Source organism: Carcharodon carcharias, chromosome 8, assembly GCF_017639515.1.
Source record: "Carcharodon carcharias isolate sCarCar2 chromosome 8, sCarCar2.pri, whole genome shotgun sequence".
NCBI classification, from domain to species: Eukaryota; Metazoa; Chordata; class Chondrichthyes; order Lamniformes; family Lamnidae; genus Carcharodon; species Carcharodon carcharias.
The window spans coordinates 146,040,508-146,057,560 of NC_054474.1; the positions used below are offsets into that span (position 1 = coordinate 146,040,508).

Consider the following 17,053-nt stretch of genomic DNA (forward strand, 5'->3'; position numbering starts at 1 on the left):
AGGGACGCAGGGTAGACGGCAGGGACGCAGGGTAGACGGCAGGGACCCAGGGTAGATAGTAGGGACCCAGGGTGGACAGGAGGGACCCAGGGTAGACAGCAGTGGTCTAGGGTAGAAAGGAGGGATCCAGGGTAGAAAGGAGGGATCCAGGGTAGAAAGGAGGGACCCAGGGTGGACAGCAGGGACCCAGGGTGGACAGCAGGGACCCAGGGTGGACAGCAGGGACCCAGGGTGGACAGGTGGAAACCAGGGTAGACAGGAGAGACCCAGGGTGGACAGGAGGGACACAGGGTAGATAGTAGGGACCCAGGGTGGACAGGAGGGACTATGGTGAATGGGAGGGATCTAGGGTATATGGGTGGGTTAAACTAGATGCCTTGCTGCATGCAATAAAGAACAAGAATAGGTTAAAGGGAAAGAAAGACAGAAGCAGACAAGTGGAACTTACCGGGCTTCCCTTCTCTCCAGTGGGACCTTCTTTGCCAGGATGACCCTGAGACATAAAGATAAGATCTTGAAGGGTCAGAGCTGCAATGCATAGTCAGCTTTCCCCCACAGGCTCATCTGATCACGCATCTTACTTTTCCCACAGGTTTGCTTTGTTGTGATGCCCTAATCATTAGTATCTGATTTGGGGAATAGGAGGAGGTCATTCAGCCCCTCAGGTTTGTACCCTGTTCAATCAGATCATTGCTGATCTGTATCTCAACTTCACCTACCCACTTTGCTCCATATCTTCCCACTCCCTTACCCAACAACAAAAAATCTATCAAGATCAGTTTTGAAAACTTCACTTGGGGAGATGAGAGTTTTTTTTACACAGTGAGTTGTTGTGATCTGGAAGGTGCTGCCTGAAAGGACGGTGGAAGCAGATTCAATAGGAACTTTCAAAAGGGAATTGGATAAATATTGGAAAAGGAGAATTTTACAGAGATATGGGGAAAGGAGCAAGGTGGCAGTGGGACTAATTGGAGAGATCTTTTAAAGAGCTGGCACAGGCAAGATGGGCTGAATGGCCTCTTTCTGTGCAGAATCATTCTATGATTCTATGAAATTCAATGTGGGGTAGTTTGAGAATTTGAATTCAGTTTAAAAAGTGACCATGAAGCTGTCAGATTATCAAACAAGCCCACCTGGTTCACTAATGCCCTTTAGGGAAGGAAATCTGCCATCCTTACCCAGTCTGGTCTACATGTGACTCCAAACCCACACCAATGTGGTTGACTCTAACCACCCTCTGAAGCGGCCTGAACTTACTCAGTTGCATCAGATGGGTGCAACTAGAGACGGATAATAAATGGTGACACTCAAATCCTGAGAACTCCCCCCAGGTGATGTAACCGTACCCAGTGATGTAATTCTCCCCCCTGCCAATGCAACTCTTGCCTGGTGGTGAATGAAAGAATTAGGAGGAGTCGACTACTCAGCCCCTCGAGCCTGCTCCACCATTCGAAAAGACCTTGGCTGATCTGACTGTGGTCTCAAACCCATTCTCCTGCCTGCCCCCTATAACCCCTGACTCCCTAGTCTATCAAAAATCTGTCTAACTCAGTGTTGAATATATTCAATGATCCAGCCTCCACTGCTCTCTGGGGAAGAGAATTCCACAGACTAATGACCCTCTGAGAGAAGAAATTCCTCTTCATCTCTGTCTTAAATGGGAGACCCCTTATTTTTAAACTGTGCCCCCTAGTTCTAATCCCTCCCACAAGGGGAAACATCCTCTCAGCATCCACCCTGTCAAGTCCCCTCAGGATCCTATATGTTTCAATAAGATCACCTCTCATTCTTCTAAACTCCAATGGATATCGGCCCAGCCTGTCCAACCTTTCCTCATAAGATAACCCCCCATCCCAGGAATGAGTTGAGTGAACCTTCTCTGAACTGCTTCTGAAGCAAATATATCTTCTTTCAAATAAGATCAAACTGTAGACAGTACTCCAGATGTGGTCTCATCAACGCCCTGTCCAGCTGTAGCAAATTTCCCTACTTTTATATTCCATTCCTCTTGCAATAAATACCAACGTTCCTTTCGCCTTCCTAATCACTTGCTGTATCTACATACTAACTTTTTGTGATTCAGGTACTAGGACACCCAGATCCCTCTGTACTGTAGTGTTCAGCAGTCTCTCTATATTCAAATTACACACTGTATCTCTATTCTCCCTGTCAAAGTGAACAACCTCGCAGTTTGAAACATTATACTCCATCTGCCAAATTTTTGCCCACTTACTTAACCTGTCTATATTCTCTTGTAGGCTCTTTATGTCCTCTTGATAACTTACTTTCCTGAATATCTTGGTGTCATTAACAAATTCAGCAACCAAAATTAGGTCCCTTCATCCAAGTCATTGATGTAGATTGTAAATAGTTGAAGCCCCAGCACTGATTCCTGTGGAATTCCACTACTTATAGCTTTGCAAACCTGAAAAAGACTCATTTATCCCTACTCTCTGCTTCTAGTTAACTAACCAATCTTTTATCCATGTTATTATGTTATCTCCTACACCATCAGCTCTTATTTTTTGTAGTAACCTTTGATGTGGCACATTATCGAATGCCTTTTGGAAATCAATGTAAACCACATCTACAGGTTCCCCTTTATTCACCTTGCTTCCTCAAATTAGTCAATCATGATTTCCCTTTCACAAAGCCATGTTGGCTCTGACTGATCACATTATGATTTCTAAATGTCCTGCTATTACTTCCTTAATAATGGATTCTAGCATTTTCCCTATGACAGACGTGAGGCTAGCTGGCCTTTAGTGCCCTGTTTTCTGCCTCCCTCCTTTCTCGAATAGAGATGTTTGAACATACTGGGGCCACACCAGAACCTAGGGAATTTTGGAAGATCACTACCAATGCATCTACTAGCTCTGCAGCCTCTACTTATAAGACCCTAGGATGAAAACTATCAGGTCCAGGGCACTTGTCAACCTTTAGTTCTACTAGTTTTACCAGTACATTTTCCCTGGTAATTGTGATTGTTTTAAATTCCTCCCTCCCCTTTACCTCTTGATTTTCAAGTACTCTTGGGAATGTTTTTGTGTCTTCTACAGTCAAGACAGACGCAAAATACCTGTTCAACACTTCCTCCATTTCCTTATTTCCCATTATTAATTATCCAGTCTCACCCTTTGGAGGGCCAACACCCACTTTACCTACTCTTATCCTTTTTAAATATCTATAGAAACTCTTACAATCTATCTTTATATTTCTATCTAGCTTTTACCTACACTCAAATTTCCTCATTAGCTTTTTTACTCTTTCTTTGCTGGTTTCTAAAATCTGTCCTATCTTCTGACCCACTCTCCCCATCGGTGCAGCTCTCCCCTCCCCTGGGGGTCCAGTGATGACTCACCGGGGGTCCGTCTGATCCTGGTAACCCTGGTAGACCTGGTTTGCCAGTGGGACCCTGTTGGTTGAAAAAGACAAGTTTGAGATAAGTGCAAACAAGATCTGATCAGAGGGACGCTTGACTCAAACAGCGAGGAATCGGTTTTCTGTCCACAAGAGTTTAACCAACACTTACTTTGGTTCCTGGAGGTCCAATTGGTCCCTGTGGCCCTGGGAGACCCTGTTAAACAAAGGAAATAACAACAGATCAAGAATAATTACTGAAATTTTGCAGTTCACAGCTGGAACAACTGGAGAATGTGTTTTAGAATTATAAATTATAATTTATAAATTTTATAAGATATTTTATAATTACATAAATTAAATAGAGTTTAAAGCATGGAAACAGGCCATTCAGCCCATCTGGCATATGCCGATGTTCATTCTTCCACATGAGCTTTCTCCTGCCCACTTCCTATCACCCTATCCTCCTATTCCTTTCTTCCTTGTGTTTATCCAGCTTCCCCTAATGTATCTATACTATTCACCTCAGCCACACCCTGTGGGAGTGAGTTCCACATTCTCCCCACTCCCTGGCTGAAGATTTATTAGTGACTATTGCGTATTGATAGCCCCTCTAGTTTCTGTCTTGCTCACAAGTGGAAACATTCTCTTTTTTAATTGAGGCAACACCAAGTCACCCCTCAGTCTGCTCTTTTCAAGAGAAAGGAACTCCACCTGTTCAAAGGAACAGCAGCAGGAGGCCATTCAGCCATCCAGTCTGTTCTGTCATTCAATAATAATGGCTGATCTGTGATCTAACTCCATATATCCACATTTGTCCCATCACCTTAACACCTTTGGTTAACAAAAACCTATCAATCTCCAATTTAATTTAACAATTATCTAGCATCAATTGCCATTTACAGAAGAGAGCTCTAACTTTCTACCACCCCTTGTGTGTAGAAGTGTTTCCTAATTTCATTAATTTCCTGACAGTTGTAACCTCTCAGTTCTGGTATCATCTTTGTCAATCAATTTTGGATCTTCTCCAGTGCCTCTGTATTGTTTGTATAACATAGAGACCAGACCTGTACACCGTGCTCCAAGTGTGGTCTAAGCAAGGTTCTACACAAGTTCAATCGGACTTCTTTGCTTTTCAATTCCATCCCTCTAGAGATGAACCCCAGGTTTTGTTTTTTTATGACCTTATTAACCTGTGTTGCTATTTTTAGTGATTTGTGTAACTATACCCCCAGATTCCTCTGACCCTTTACCCCGTTTAAACTCGTAATTTCGAAGGAATATGGGACACCCTTATTCCTCCTATCAAAATGCACCGTCTCACACTGACCGATGTTGAAGTTTATTTGTCAATTCCATGTCTATTCTGTAAGTTTATTAATGTCTGTTGTAATTTGTTCAATGCTTAGTATTGACTATTCCCTTATTTGGTTCGAGGTCATTCGCAAATTTATAAATTGTATTTTTGATTCTAAAGTCCAAACCATGTGAACAGCAATGGTCCAACCAACAATCCTTGCAGAACACCATTTCTCACCTTCTATCATTCCGAATAATTATCCTTTATTCCCACTCTGCTTTCTGTCTTGAAGCTGGCTAGTAATCCATTCTGCCCCAACTCCACATTCTCTGACCTTATTTATTAATCTATTATGGGGCACCTTATCAAAGGCCTTTTTGAAAATCCGGATAAATTACATCTACTGCATGACCATTGTCTACTCTCTCCATTACCTCCTCAAAACATTCAATAAGGTTGGTCAAGCAAGATTTTCTATTTGAAATCCATGCCAACTATTTGTTATATTTTTCATTTCTAGATGATCTTCTATTCTCTCCTTTAGTAGGGATTCCATTATTTTTCCTATCACTGATGACTGTCCATAGTTCTCTGGATATGTTCTGATCCCTCTCTTAAACATTGGTGTAATATTTGGTATATGGGAGTCCTCTGGACTAAACCTGTTTCGAATGAATTATTAAAAATGTGTCATAAAGCCTCTACTATCATTTCTCTAGATTCGTTTAAATTCCTGGATGTTATCTGTCCAGGCCAGAGAGTTTTATCCTCTTTGAGTCTGACTAGTTTGTTTATGTCTCCTCTTTTTATTTTGAACATGGTTATATCATTTCTAATCTCATTTTCCGATGTCATGTTTAACCTCGGTCCTGCCCCCAGAGGCTGCACAGTGGTTTACACACAAATCAGTCACCCTTGCAGAAGTCAGTGACTCGCTGCAATGGCGTCACAGTGAAGGTCCCACAGCTGGGAGCACAGTCTCTGCTTGGTGTTGGTTTGGTCTGGCTGCACATTGACACCAAATCCCACTTTGCCACACTGTGAACAGGTCAAACAACGAGACAAGGGCTCGGTTAATGATTAATAAACAGCAGAAATTGGGAGGTACTGTCCTCACAACCTCATCTACTGTGATAATGATTAGTGACTGGGAACTGAGCCTAAACTGGCCAGGGAGCAGGGGAAGTGTGAAAGAGAAGACCAGAAATATGTGCCGGGCATCCGTTCACAACATCTTCGGGCCCCCAGGATAGGGAGGGAGAGGCATCTGGCAGAGTGGCTGCTGTGTGCAGTCTATCGAAATGAGCGGGAGTTACCTGAGCTCCAGGATTTCCTTGCTGCCCTGGGGGTCCGGGTTCACCTTGAGGACCCTAAAGACAGAAGAGGGATGTGCGGTTAATCCAACGCTGTATAAAAACATCAGGCTGCCATTGTTCAGAATATACACAATATCTGCAAATTTGGAACTTCATGTGACATTTGATGGCCAGAGAAGACGGTTGGGGTCTCAATGCCAGTGGACGAGGCAGGCCCAAATGGAACCATGTGTCCTTTGTAAGTATCCACCATTGGGCCTTGCGCGCAGTTGAGGTTCCCCCTGGCAAGGGTCCTGCCTAATGACAGCTGCTGGTCAATCAGAGGTTGGCAGATACTCGTTGCCACCCAGGGGAGAGGTGGCTGCTGCTGACAATGTGCCCACCAGAGAGAAGGGACCATCGTGGGATCCCAGACACCAAGTGAGTGAGGACAGGACGGGTGTTGCAGGGTGGTGGGGGGAGGGGGAGGGGCAAGTGCAGGGAGGAGTGGCTTCCAATGGCTCCCCACCCCTTTCCGATGTCCGTTCTTCAGTCGGGACCCCCGCACTCTTACCACTGGGAGGCTGCAGGCAATCCCGACAGGATTTACTGGGCAACTTCCCGAGGGAGTGTGAAAACGTGTGGCTCCCGTAAGCCAGTAAAGTCACACACTGCGCTCAGGGATAATGAGTATCAACTGGCTCATTAATGAGCCTGACTGACATCCCACTGCCTGCGAATGGGAATCCTACATCAGCGGCCCCCCTGCCCCAGGCTTAATGGGGGAGGGTGGGGGGGTTCATCCTCTCCTGCCGCTGGGAGTTAACCAGGGGGCTATCCCACCATTAAGTGGGCCTGGACGCTAGGATTGCTGGGGTGACGGGCTGCATTAAATCCAGTCCCCTCGACTCACTCTCCCCCTCTTCCCCCCACCCCGGCCCCCAGCGGGGACAGTAACCAGGAGCAGGAGCCTAGGGTCTGAGATGAATTGCTGCCGCTCACTCTCCTATTGTCACCATGGCTGGGATCTGGGGGAGCCTTGGCGCACAATAGTCAGCTACTGCCCACGGTGTGGGGGGAATTGGGTGGTCTTCACTGGGGAGCCATTGCTGATGAGCCCGCAGTGTCTCAGTGTGGAAACCCCTTATTTATAAGGTCAGAGCTGCAGGACTGAAGGCTCCAGGTGAGCACCTGGTCCGGGATCCTCGGCCAAAGTTTCCTTATGAATCGGCCCCCACGAGGAACCCACTGCCTCCCACAGGGAACTCCCTGGATGAGAATGGAAATAAAGATCGAAACTCCCCTCCTCACTGATCCAGGATTCCCTGCTCCGGAATCGAACCCTGTCCCATCATCTAACCCAGATGGATGGAGCTGGGCTCCTGCTGAGCTACTCTGTGAGGGGGTTGGCGGGGGAGTGGGGGTGGTGGTGGCAGGGGACAGAGGATTTGGAGGTTGAGGGGACAGAAGCACAAGTACCTTGACACCCCCGACCCCACACCCAGGCCGGGATTTTCCAGAACCGCTAGCGGCAGGAATCGTCGTGGGCGGGAGAGAAAATCTGACGGACCAGTCAGAGGCCCATTGACTTTGGACGGGAGCTTCTGGTCTGGTGGTGGGCAAGACCAGAAAATCCTGGCACCGGTGTCTGATTTGGTGGGGTGATGATTCTCAGCGTCAATACATACCTGACTACCCTTGGGGCCATGGTGACCGTCCATGCCTGTCACTCCCTGGAAAACAAAGGAAATGCAGCTTTAGTGACATTTTGGGATCAAGTTCACCCAATGCATCCAAAATTTCAAACTTTGAAATTGGTCCCTGTACCCACACGTGCAATCATTTATGGCCTGTATTTTCCGGTGGGTACGATTGTAAAACTGTCAGTGTTCACCACTATTACTTTACTGAAACTGATAGCGACTTCTGGAGTCTGCCAAGGCGCAGAGATCCAGATGTTCCTGTCAGTGTATCGACAATGATCCAGAGGGTGTGTGCTGCACACGGACATACAAACTGCAGCTCCCATTGCAATCAGGAGCTGATAAAACCTTCCACCTCTCTGCTCTTTAACTCTGGAAAAGATTTTCTTTAAAGAAGGGTTTTTAACTGTGGCCCAGCTTCAGAGTTATAGCTAAAATTTCTCAACGGTCCTGATTTTATAATTCCGCATTGTCAGGTTTTTTCATAAAAAAATTCCACACATTTTGAAAAAAAAAACATTGTTTTTCAATTTTCTTACAAGCTTGTTTATCTTTATTTTAGCATTTGAATCCAATCATAATCATTTATTTCACCATATAAACTGTAAATTGAAAGTAAAGAACATTCTGTGTTTTTTAAACATGTTGGGTTTGCTAAATGTGTCAAGGTGACTGGGTCTTTGTCTGTTTGCTGAAATCCCCACTGGTGCACAGCAAGGCATCACTTTGATATGGTGCCAGATTAATACTGCCCTTGGGAGAGGGGACATCTACCCTCACAGAGGTCATGGGATCTTGTGGGCAGTTAGCAAGCAGCTTTACTGCACCATTGACAGCAAAATCCCAGGCGCATGAATATCAAAAGCTGCTGTACTGTCCATGGCCCGAGGGTACAGAGGGAAGTAAGGGTGGAAATTGCGGAGCTGCTGTCCATCATCTTCCCATTGCCTTTAGATACAGGTGCGAGTTCAGAGGACAGGAGAATTGCTAATGTTACAGCCTTGTTCAAAAAAAGGGTGCAAGGATAAACCCAGCAACATCAGGTCAGTCAGTTTAACCTCGGTGGTGGGGAGGATTTAAGAAACAATAATCCAGGACAAAATGAACAAGCTCTGAGGAAGGGTCATAAGGACTCGAAATGCTAACACTGCTCCTCTCTCCATGGATGCTTCCAGACCTGCTGGGGTTTTCCTACATTATCTGTTTTAATTTCAAAATTAACAATCACTTGGGTAAGCATGTAGTAATGAAGGAGAGTGCATGCAGGTTTGCTGGGGGATATCTGGCTGGAGTTTTCTGAAGAGGACAGTGCAGTGGATGTTGTGTATACAGGCCTCCAAAAATGTATCACATATATCCTCAACCTCCCAATACCCGAGAGTGACTGAGTGAAGGGGGTTTCTATAACTGTTAGTAATCATCATCTTTACATCAATGCATGATCCAGGGGGATACTCACTGGGGGCCCTGGAACTCCTGCAGGTCCTTTTGGTCCCAGTAATCCCCGGGGGCCCTGCAAGAGAAACCACAATGAGGCTGGTGACCAACAATCTCAACCCCACCCTCTCCACCGTCTCCACCACCATTACACGCACTCTCTGTAACACTCTGACATACCCCACACCCCTCACTGTAACACTCTGACATACCCCACACCCCTCACTGTAACACTCTGACATACCCCACACCCCTCACTGTAACACTCTGACATACCCCACACCCCTCACTGTAACACTCTGACATACCCCACACCCCTCACTGTAACACTCTGACATACCCCACACCCCTCACTGTAACACTCTGACATACCCCACACTCCTCACTGCAACACTCTGACATACCCCACACTCCTCACTGCAACACTCTGACATACCCCACACTCCTCACTGCAACACTCTGACATACCCCTCACCCCTCACTGTAACACTCTGACATACCCCACACCCCTCACTGGAACACTCTGATATACCCCACACCCCTCACTGGAACACTCTGATATACCCCACACCCCTCACTGGAACAATCTGATATAGCCCACACCGCTCACTGTAACATTCTGATATATCCCACATCCCTCACTGTAACACTTTGATATACCCCACACCGATCACTGGAACACTCTGATATACCCCACACCCCTCACTGTAACACTCTGATATACCCCATACCCCTCACTGTAACACTCTGATATACCCCACACCCCTCAATGTAACACTTTGATATACCCCACACCCCTCACTGTAACACTGATATATCCCACACCCCTTACTGTAACACTCTGATATATCCCACACCCCTCACTGTAACACTCTGATATATCCCACACCCCTCACTGTAACACTCTGATATACCCCACACCCCTCACTCTGATATATCCCACACCCCTCACTGTAACACTCACATATACCCCACACCCCTCACCCTGATAGCCCCCACACCCCTCACTGTAACACTCTGATATATCCCACACCCCTCACTGTAACAATTTGATATACCCCACACCCCTCACTCTGATATATCCCACATCCCTCACTGTAACACTCTGATATATCCCACACCCCTCACTGCAACACGCTCTGATATACCCCACACCCCTCACTGTAACACTCTGATATACCCCACACCCCTCACTCTGATATACCCCACTCCCCTCACTGTAACTACTCTGTTGGGGAATGATTTTGTACTCACTGGTTCGCCAGGTAACCCTCTTGGACCCACTTCTCCGTCATCGCCCTGGAAGAGAGAACGTGCGGTGTTTAGTGGACAGAACCTGTGTTCACTTGCATTTTGCCCAGGAACAGGCTCCAGGCAGAGACTGTGAAGGTAGCCTGGCTGACCCCTGACCCCTACTCACCCTCTCTCCATCCTCCCCTGGAGGTCCAGGGGGTCCCTGTGGGCCTGCATCCCCCTAGAAAGAGAAAATTAACACAAACCTGTTAAATTATCCAATTAGAGTTTGTTGTAAAATTTTAAAAACAATTCACATCTGAATTGAATCTCACATGATTGGTGTGCAGCACCTGCATATTCACCTGTGTAACACTGCCATGTTTATTCCCAGTCACTTGTCTCCCACGCGATTGTGTTTACCTGTGACGTCTGCCTGTCTGTTTACCCATCATCCTCCTGTGCTCACTGACTGACACTGGCTCCTGCCTCTAAAATTCTCATCCTTGTTTTCAAATCCTTCCATAGCCTCGCAGCTCCCTATCTTTGTAACCTCCTCCAGCCCCTACACCCTCCCTATCTCTGTAACCTCCTCCAGCCCCCAAAACCCTCCCTATCTCTGTAAACTCCTCCAACCCCTACAACCCTCCCTATCTCTGTAACCTCCTCCAGCCCCCACAACCCTCCCTATCTCAGTAACCACCTCCAACCCCTACAACCCTCCCTATCTCTGTAACCTCTTCCAGCCCCTACAACCCACCCTATCTCTGTAACCTCCTCCAGCCCCTACACCCTCCCTATCTCTCAAACCTACTCCAGCCCGTACAACCCTCCCTATCTCTGTAACCTCCTCCAGCCCTTACAACCGTCCCTATCTCTGTAACCTCCTCCAGCCCCTACAACCCTCCCCATCTCTGTAACCTCTTCCAGCCCCTACAACCCACCCTATCTCTGTAACCTCCTCCAGCCCCTACACCCTCCCTATCTCTCAAACCTACTCCAGCCCGTACAACCCTCCCTATCTCTGTAACCTCCTCCAGCCCTTACAACCGTCCCTATCTCTGTAACCTCCTCCAGCCCCTACAACCCTCCCCATCTCTGTAACCTCCTCCAGTCCCTACAACCCTCCCTATCTCTGTAACCTCCTCCAGCCCCTACAACCCTCCCTATCTCTGTAACCTCCTCCAGCCCCTACACCCTCCCTATCTCTGTAACCTCCTCCAGTCCCTACAACCCACTCTATCTCCGTACCTCCTCCAGTCCCTACACCCTCCCTATCTCCGTAACCTCCTCCAGCCCCTACAACCCACCCTATCTCCGTAACCGCCTCCAGTCCCTACACACTCCCTATCTCTGTAACCTCCTCCAGCCCTTACACCCTCCCTATCACTGTAACCTCCTCCAATCCCTACAACCATCTCTATCTCTGTAACCTCCTCCAGCCCTTACACCTTCCCAATCTCTGTAACCTCCTCCAGCCCCTACACCCTCCCTATCTCTGTAACCTCCTCTAGTCCCTACACCCTCCCTATCTCTGTAACCTCCTCCAGTCCCTACACCCTCCCTATCTCTGTAACCTCCTCCAGTCCCTACACCCGCCCTATCTCTGTAACCTCCTCCAGCTCCTACAACCCACCCTATCTCTGTAACCTCCTCCAGTCCCTACACACTCCCTATCTCTGTAACCTCCTCCAGCCCCTACACCCTCCCTTTCTCTGTAACCTCCTCCAGCCTCTACAACCCTCCCTATCTCTGTAACCTGCTCCAGCCCCTACAACCCTCCCTATCTCTGTAACCTCCTCCAGCCCTTACAACCCTCCCTATCTCTGTAACCTCCTCCAGCCCCTACACCCTCCCGATCTCTGTAACCTCCTCCAGCCCCTACAACCCTCCCTATCTCTGTAACCTCCTCCAGCCCCTACAACTCTCCCTATCTCTGTAATCTTCCTCAGTCCCTACAACCCTCCCTATCTCTGTAACCTCCTCCAGCCCTTACAACCCTCCCTATCTCTGTAACCTTCTCCAGCCCCTACACCCTCCCTATCTCTGTAACCTCCTCCAGCCCCTACAACCCTCCCTATCACTGTAACCTCCTCCAGGCCCTACACCCTCCCTATCTCTGTAACCTCCTCCAGGCCCTACAACACTCCCTATCTCTGTAACCTCCACCAGCCCCTACAACCCTCCCTATCTCTGTAACCTCCTCCAGCCCTTACAACCCTCCCTATCTCTGTAACCTCCTCCAGCCCTTACAACTCTTCCTATCTCTGTAACTTCCTCCAGTCCCTACAACCCTTCCTATCTCTGTAACCTCCTCCAGTCCCTACAACCCTCCCTATCTCTGTAATCTTCCTCAGTCACTACAACCCTCCCTATCTCTGTAATCTTCCTCAGTCACTACAACCCTCCCTATCACTGTAACCTCCTTCAGTCCCTACAACCCTCTCTATCACTGTAACCTCCTTCAGTCCCTACAACCCTCCCTATCTCTGTAACCTCCACCAGCCCTTACAACTCTCCCTATCTCTGTAACATCCTCCAGCCCTTACAACCCTCCCTATTGTACTAACATTCTCCAGCCTTTACAACTCTCCCTATCTCTCTAACCTCCTCCAGCCCCTTCAACCCTCCCTTTCTCTGTAACCTCCTCCAGCCCGTAGAACACTCCCTATCTCTGTAACCTCCTCCAGCCCCTGCAACCCTCCCTACCTCTGTAACCTCCTCCAGCCACTGCAACCCTCCTTATCTCTGTAACCTCTTCCAGCCCCTACAACACTCCCTCCTTCTGTAATCTCCTCCAGCCCTTACAACCCTACATATCTCTGTAACCTCCTCCAGACCCTACAACCGTCCCTATCTCTGTAACCTCCTCCAGACACTACAACCCTCCCTATCTCTGTAACCTCCTCCAGTTCCTACACTCCTCCCTATCTCTGTAACCTCCTCCAGCCCCTTCAACACTCCCTATCTCTGTAACCTCCTCCAGACCCTACAACCCTCCCTATCTCTGTAACTTCCTCCAGCCCCTACAACACGCCTAATCTCCGTAAACTCCTCCAGCCCCTACAACACGCCCTATCTCTGTAGCCTCCTCCAGCCCCTACAACCCTCCCAATCTCTGTAACCTCCTACAGCCCCTACAACCCTCCCTATCTCTGTAAACTCCTCCAGCACCTACAACCCTCCCTATCTCTGTAACCTCCTCCAGCCTTTACAACTCTCCCAATCTCTGTAAACTCCTCCAGTCCCAACAACCCTCCCTATCTCTGTAACCTCCTCCAGTCCCTACAACCCTCCCTATTGCTGTAACCTCCTCTAGTCCCTACACCCTCCTATCTCTGTAACCTCCTCCAGCCCCTACGAACCTCCCAATCTATGTAACCTCCTCCAGTCCCTACAATCCTCCCTATCTCCATAACCTCCACCAGCCCTTACAACCCTCCCTATTGCACTAACATCCTCCAGCCTTTACAACTCTCCCTATCTAGCTAACCTCCTCCAGCCCCTACAACCCTCCCTATCTCTGTAACCTCCTCCAGCCCCTGCAACCCTCCCTACCTCTGTAACCTCCACCAGCGCCTACAACCCTCCCAATCTCTGTAACCTCCTCCAGCCCTTACAACCCTACCTATCTCTGTAACCTCATCCAGTCCCAACAACCCTCCCTATCTCTATAACCTCCTCCAGCCCCTACAAACATCGCTATCTCTATAACCTCCTCCAAATCCTACAACCCTCCCTATCTCTGCAACCTCCTCCAGCCTTTACAACCCTCCCTACTTCTGTAACCTCCTCCAGCGCCTACAACCCTCCCTACCTCTGTAACCTCCACCAGTGCCTACAACCCTCCCTATCTCTGTAAACTCCTCCAGCCCCTGCAACCCTCCCTACCTCTGTAACCTACTCCAGCCTTTACAACCTTCCCTATCTCTGTAACCTCCCCCAGCACCTACAACCCACCCTATCTCTGTAACATCCTCCAGCCCCTACAACCCTCCCTATCTCTGTAACCTCCTCCAGCACCTGCAACCCTCCCTTTCTCTGTAACCTCCTCCAGCCACTGCAACCTTCTTATCTCTGTAACCTCCTCCAGACCCTATAACCCTTCCTATCTCTGTAACCACCTCCAGCCCTTACAACCCTCCCAATCTCTGCAACCTCCTCCAGCCCTTACGACCCTCCCTATCTCTGTAACCTCCTTCAGCCCTTACAACCCTCCCTATCTCTGTAAACTCCTCCAGCCTTTACAACACTCCCTATTTCTGTAACCTCCTCCAGCACCTACAACCGTCCCTATCTCTGGAAACTCCTCCAGATCCTACAACCCTCCCTATCTCTGTAACCTCCTCCAGACCCTACAACCCTCCCTATCTCTGTAACCTCCTCCAGCTCCTACAACCCTCCCTATCTCTGTAACCTCCTCTAGCCCCTACAACCCTCCCTATCTCTGTAACCTCCTCGAGCCCTTACAACCCTCCCTATCTCTGTAACCTCCTCCAGTCCCTACACCCCTACCTATCTCTGTAACCTCCTCCAGCCTTTACAACACTCCCTATCTCTGTAACCTCCTCCAGATCCTACAACCCTCCCTATCTCTGTAACCTCCTCCAGACCCTACAACCCTCCCTATCTCTGTAACCTCCTCCAGCTCCTACAACCCTCCCTATCTCTGTAACCTCCTCTAGCCCCTACAACCCTCCCTATCTCTGTAACCTCCTCGAGCCCTTACAACCCTCCCTATCTCTGTAACCTCCTCCAGTCCCTACACCCCTTCCTATCTCTGTAACCTCCTCCAGCCTTTACAACACTCCCTATCTCTGTAACCTCCTCCAGCTCCTACAACCCTCCCTATCTCTGTAACCTCCTCCAACCCCTACAACCCTCCCTACCTCTGTAACCTCCACCAGTGCCTACAACCCTCCCTATCTCTGTAACCTCCTCCAGCCCTTACAACCCTCCCTATCTCTGTAACCTCCTCCAGTCCCTACACCCCTACCTATCTCTGTAACCTCCTCCAGCCTTTACAACACTCCCTATCTCTGTAACCTCCTCCAGCCCCTACAACCCTCCCTATCTCTGTAACCTCCTCCAGCCCTTACAATCCTCCCTATCTCTGTAACCTCCTCCAGACCCTGCAACCCTCCCTATCTCTGTAACCTCCTCCAGCTCCGACAACCCTCCCTATCTTTGTAACCTCCTCCAGCCCCTACAACCCTCCCAATCTCTGTAACCTCCTCCAGCCCTTACAACCCTCCCTATCTCTGTAACCTCCTCCAGTCCCTACACCCCTCCCTATCTCTGTAACCTTCACCAGCCCCTACAACCCTCTCTATCGCTGTAACGTCCTCCAGCCCCTACAACCCTCCCAATCTCTGTAACCTCCCCCAGCACCTACAACCCTCTCTATTTCTGTAAAGTCCTCCAGCCCCTACAACCCTCCCTATCTCTGTAACCTCCCCCAGCACATACACCCCTCCCTATCTCTGTAAACTCCTCCAGCACCTAAAGCCCTCCCTATCTCTGTAACCTCCTCCAGCCTTTACAACCCTCCCTATCTCTGTAAACTCCTCCAGCCCCTACAACCCTCTCTATCATTATAACTCCTCCAGCCCCTACAACGTTGCCTATCTCTGTAACCTCCCCCAGCACCTACACCCCTCCCTATCTCTGTAACGTCCTCCAGCCCCTATAACCCTATCTCTGTAACCTCTCCCAGCACCTACAACCCTCCATATCTCTGTAACCTCCTCCAGTCCCTACAACCCTCCCTATCTCTGTAACCTCCTCCAGCCCCTACAACCCTCCCTATCTCTGTAACCTCCCCCAGCACCTACAACCCTCCCTATCTCTGTGAACTCCTCCATACCCTATAACCCTCCCTATCTCTGTAACCTCCCCCAGCACCTACAACCCTCCCTATCTCTGTAACCTCCTCCAGACCCTACAACCTTCCAAGATCTCTGCGTTCCTCCAATTCCGGCCTCTTGATCATCCCCAGATTCCCATCGCCGTTCCACCACTGGCGGCCACGCCTTCAGTCGCCTGAGGCCCTCAGCTCTGGAATCCCCTCCATAACCCTCTGTGAGTGTCAAATATTTGTCTGGTTTATGCTTCTGTGAAGCACGTTGGGACATTTGACTGCATTAAACGTGTTACTTAAATGCAAGTTGTTGCTTTTCGGTGTTGCTGTACAGTTCTGCAATACAAGGTTTCTCCACTAGATGGGGATGCTGTCTCTCAAATCTCCCACCTCTCAGCCCAGTTTACTTTGAAAGTTTGCACGTTTAAAGAGTAGTAAAATTTAGTAAAGAAATCAACATTCTGTGGCTGCAATGGAAATTGGCAGAAACTGCAGGGAAATGGTCTGAATCTTGTACTCAGCTCTGTTCTGGAATATTTAACAAATGTTCATCTTCTGTACATTGACCTGAGTGGCACCCAGACCAGGGATGTTTACTACTGTTCATTTGCTTTTATTGTATCTGTTTATTAATTATAAATGTGACTGACGGTGGTGGTGGTGGTGGGGGGGGGTGGGGGGGGGGGGTGGATGGGGTGGGGGGGGGGGGGTGGGGGATGGGGTGGGGGAGAAAGGCTATTTGACCGAGTGGGGCAGCTAGAGGAAGGAGATCAAGGTGAGTCCGATGGAAGTTGCCAACCTGATTGTACAAAGATTCTGAACTCACAATGCTGTAACTCCAGGCAGAATGCAAGGGGGTGATTGT

The 17,053-nt window shown here is 48.8% G+C and overlaps 1 protein-coding gene across 4 annotated transcripts in view; it reads right to left on the reverse strand.

Moving 5' to 3' along the window:
* col5a1 (procollagen, type V, alpha 1) overlaps positions 1-17,053 on the reverse strand; it is a 367,061-nt gene that overhangs the window by 91,918 nt on the left and 258,090 nt on the right. For all 4 annotated transcript variants that reach the window (XR_005943793.1, XM_041193587.1, XM_041193586.1 and 1 more), the window contains exons 19-26: positions 10,516-10,569; positions 10,350-10,394; positions 9,118-9,171; positions 7,644-7,688; positions 5,977-6,030; positions 3,533-3,577; positions 3,362-3,415; positions 449-493 (exon numbers count right to left, since the gene is read on the reverse strand). Coding sequence is in view for 3 of the 4 variants with exons in the window: in XM_041193587.1 (XP_041049521.1) it covers positions 449-493; positions 3,362-3,415; positions 3,533-3,577; positions 5,977-6,030; positions 7,644-7,688; positions 9,118-9,171; positions 10,350-10,394; positions 10,516-10,569 (396 nt within the window). In the remaining variant the exon portion in view is untranslated. The remainder of the gene's footprint in view (positions 1-448; positions 494-3,361; positions 3,416-3,532; positions 3,578-5,976; positions 6,031-7,643; positions 7,689-9,117; positions 9,172-10,349; positions 10,395-10,515; positions 10,570-17,053) is intronic.